The sequence below is a fragment of the Penaeus vannamei genome, chromosome 4 (genome assembly GCF_042767895.1).
Source record: "Penaeus vannamei isolate JL-2024 chromosome 4, ASM4276789v1, whole genome shotgun sequence".
In the NCBI taxonomy this organism is placed as follows: domain Eukaryota; kingdom Metazoa; phylum Arthropoda; class Malacostraca; order Decapoda; family Penaeidae; genus Penaeus; species Penaeus vannamei.
This window is the reverse complement of record NC_091552.1, coordinates 37,494,477-37,496,976: the sequence shown is the minus strand read 5'-3', so window position 1 is coordinate 37,496,976 and position 2,500 is coordinate 37,494,477. Positions and strand designations below refer to the sequence as shown.

At 37.8% G+C, this 2,500-nt stretch overlaps 1 protein-coding gene across 2 annotated transcripts in view; it reads left to right on the top strand.

Moving 5' to 3' along the window:
• Window positions 1-2,500, top strand: part of LOC113805935 (uncharacterized) — a 13,587-nt gene that overhangs the window by 6,163 nt on the left and 4,924 nt on the right. For both annotated transcript variants that reach the window (XM_070121018.1, XM_070121017.1), the window contains exon 2: window positions 745-918. In XM_070121018.1, the coding sequence (XP_069977119.1) occupies window positions 745-918 (174 nt within the window). The remainder of the gene's footprint in view (window positions 1-744; window positions 919-2,500) is intronic.

The following is a 2,500-nucleotide window of genomic DNA, read 5'->3' as shown; positions in this document are numbered from 1 at the left end:
TTTATTTAATTGTGCGTTATGATTGTAGCGAGAATAAGCGAAGAGCCTTTACTCTAATAAGCATATAAGTTTTAACCCACATTTCTCTACACACTATCCTGTCATCTATCTGGTTTGTACTGCCTTCGACTGTACTCGTTTCCTCCTCGGATATTGCCATTGCAGCAATCTCTTTTTAGGCCATTTTATATAAAAAACAGGTTTCCATTTATCTGAGAAAGTATTTCAGAATATATGTTTTCATGAATGTAATTTTAGTTGGGAAAGAACACAGACATTTGGAAGCATGATATATGTTATTTTCTATTTTGATATTTCAGTGAAAATATTGTGCGTTGCACTGCGTTATATCACAATCACAATCATGACTCGCTTTAATGAACAATCTTCGATGTCATTTTCTAATTTGTAAAGCAAATTAATAATATTATCGAAAATCAAATTGCAAACAAATGCATAGCGATCGAAGGCCTATACTTGTCTCTGAAGCAATGAATGTTTATCCATTGATTTCATACAATAACCAATAGTAGAACCTGTTTCCCCTTTTACTTCTCTCATTGCACCACGATATTGCAAATGTTACACATTATTATATTTCGCCAAAAAATATCTACCCGGAAGTACAGTGTACAATGAAATAACCATCACGATAATCGCGGTATTATCAGAGATCACGATAAAGTTAAGATAACAGCAGCAGTGACGCAGCAGATACTGAAATGATATTCTTAAATTTTCCAGGTTTCGTGTTAACAACAATTGTGGTTTTCATGATAACCATGACGACTGAAGCGGCTGTGACGAGCTTTGTGCCTGAGCGCCCTGCGAGTGTGACTCTTGATGGATGTTCGCTCTTTCATATCTGGAACCACGCAGTCAGACGACAGCGCACGACTGCACAGGCGAATGAACCACGTGAGTGGTACATGATGATAGTAGTAATAACTTTTGCACAAATGATTATAATATTGGTGGTATTGTTAATAATGATAATAATAATAACGCTAATATTAAAAATAACAACGATAATAATAATAGTAGTAGTAGTATTGATAATGACTAGCAGTAGGTGTAGGAAATTCCACGGAGCAAAAGAAAAATAGAGTACTCCTTCTACGAGTACCTTTCATCTAACCTCTCACTCACTTCCTTAAATTCACTCTTCTCCTCCCACTTTAAACCCTACATCCATCCCCTTTCATTTCCTCCCCCACCTCCTTTGCTCTCTTATCCCCTTCCCTCCCTCTCCCATCGAAGCCCCTTCTCCCTTTCCTTTACTCATCCGGTTTTCCTCCTCAAGTTCCCGCTGTTTCCCCTTCCCCATTTCCCTTTCTTTTTGGGCACTCTTTCCTTCTCTTCAGAATATAATAATAATAATAATAATAATAATAATAATAATAATAATGATAATAATAATAACAATAATAATAATGATAATAATACAATTGCTGCTGTTCCTACTGAGTGATAACACTAATAATAATAATAATCATAGTTATGATGAAAAGTGTGATAATAGCAATAATGATAATCATAAATGTAGTTTCACAGTAAATGAGATAAAAAACTAAAGAAAATATTGCCATTGTGCATCTACCGTGTTTATTACCAAGATATTTGTCTATAGAAAACGTCCTCTGTAGTTACCTTTTTATTCACATTAATCAAACTCATTTTTGTATATCACATTTTTCTGGTGTGATGAAAGTCTAAACCAGCATTATTAATACTGAAAGTTAAAGAATGTGAAATTCGTCGAATGATCAGTACTAGCAACTACCATTATGGCATTCAAACGGGAGCGAGAAAGTTCATTGCCTTTGTCAGTAGTTTCATTTTTTAAGACTGTGGCCTGCTGTTGGCATTTGTTAAATACGCATGCACAACTGCACTTACTTACGGCAGTACTATGAAAACACTGGAGTGGGCCCTGCAACTCAGCTCCCAGGAAAGAGTGTGGAGAACCCCGCACTGGCTAACTGCATCATTAAACTGCTTGGGCAAGCCACTTCCCTGGTGACATCTGCGGGCAAGGTCTTGTCTGCGGGTACTTATGCAGCGTTCGGAACTGCCCGTCTATCTCGTCCAGACAACTTGTCCAGGACCAGCAGGACGAGATGCGCCGCGTTCGGAACCTCCAAAACCATTTCTGCCCAGAATGCAACCGGCTCGAATGTAAACATTTACTTTTTTAGCATACCGGTGTCTTTATTTTACACGCTGCATAGGTTTTGTAACTCCTTTTGATACTCATTTAACTTAACTGCAACTGACAAACACAAAAATATCCTTTGATAACACCAATTAAGGGTCATAAAATTACCCATCAATATCTTGTGGTTACCTGCTACTGTCAATGTTTACATACAAAATCTATTGTGACGTCATCTCGTCCTGCTCGGCCACCTTCGCAGGAGGGTGAGCTGGACAAGCTAGACTACTTGTCCGGGACGTGATACTGGAGGTTCCGAACTGTCAAACATCACCATTACTGGTA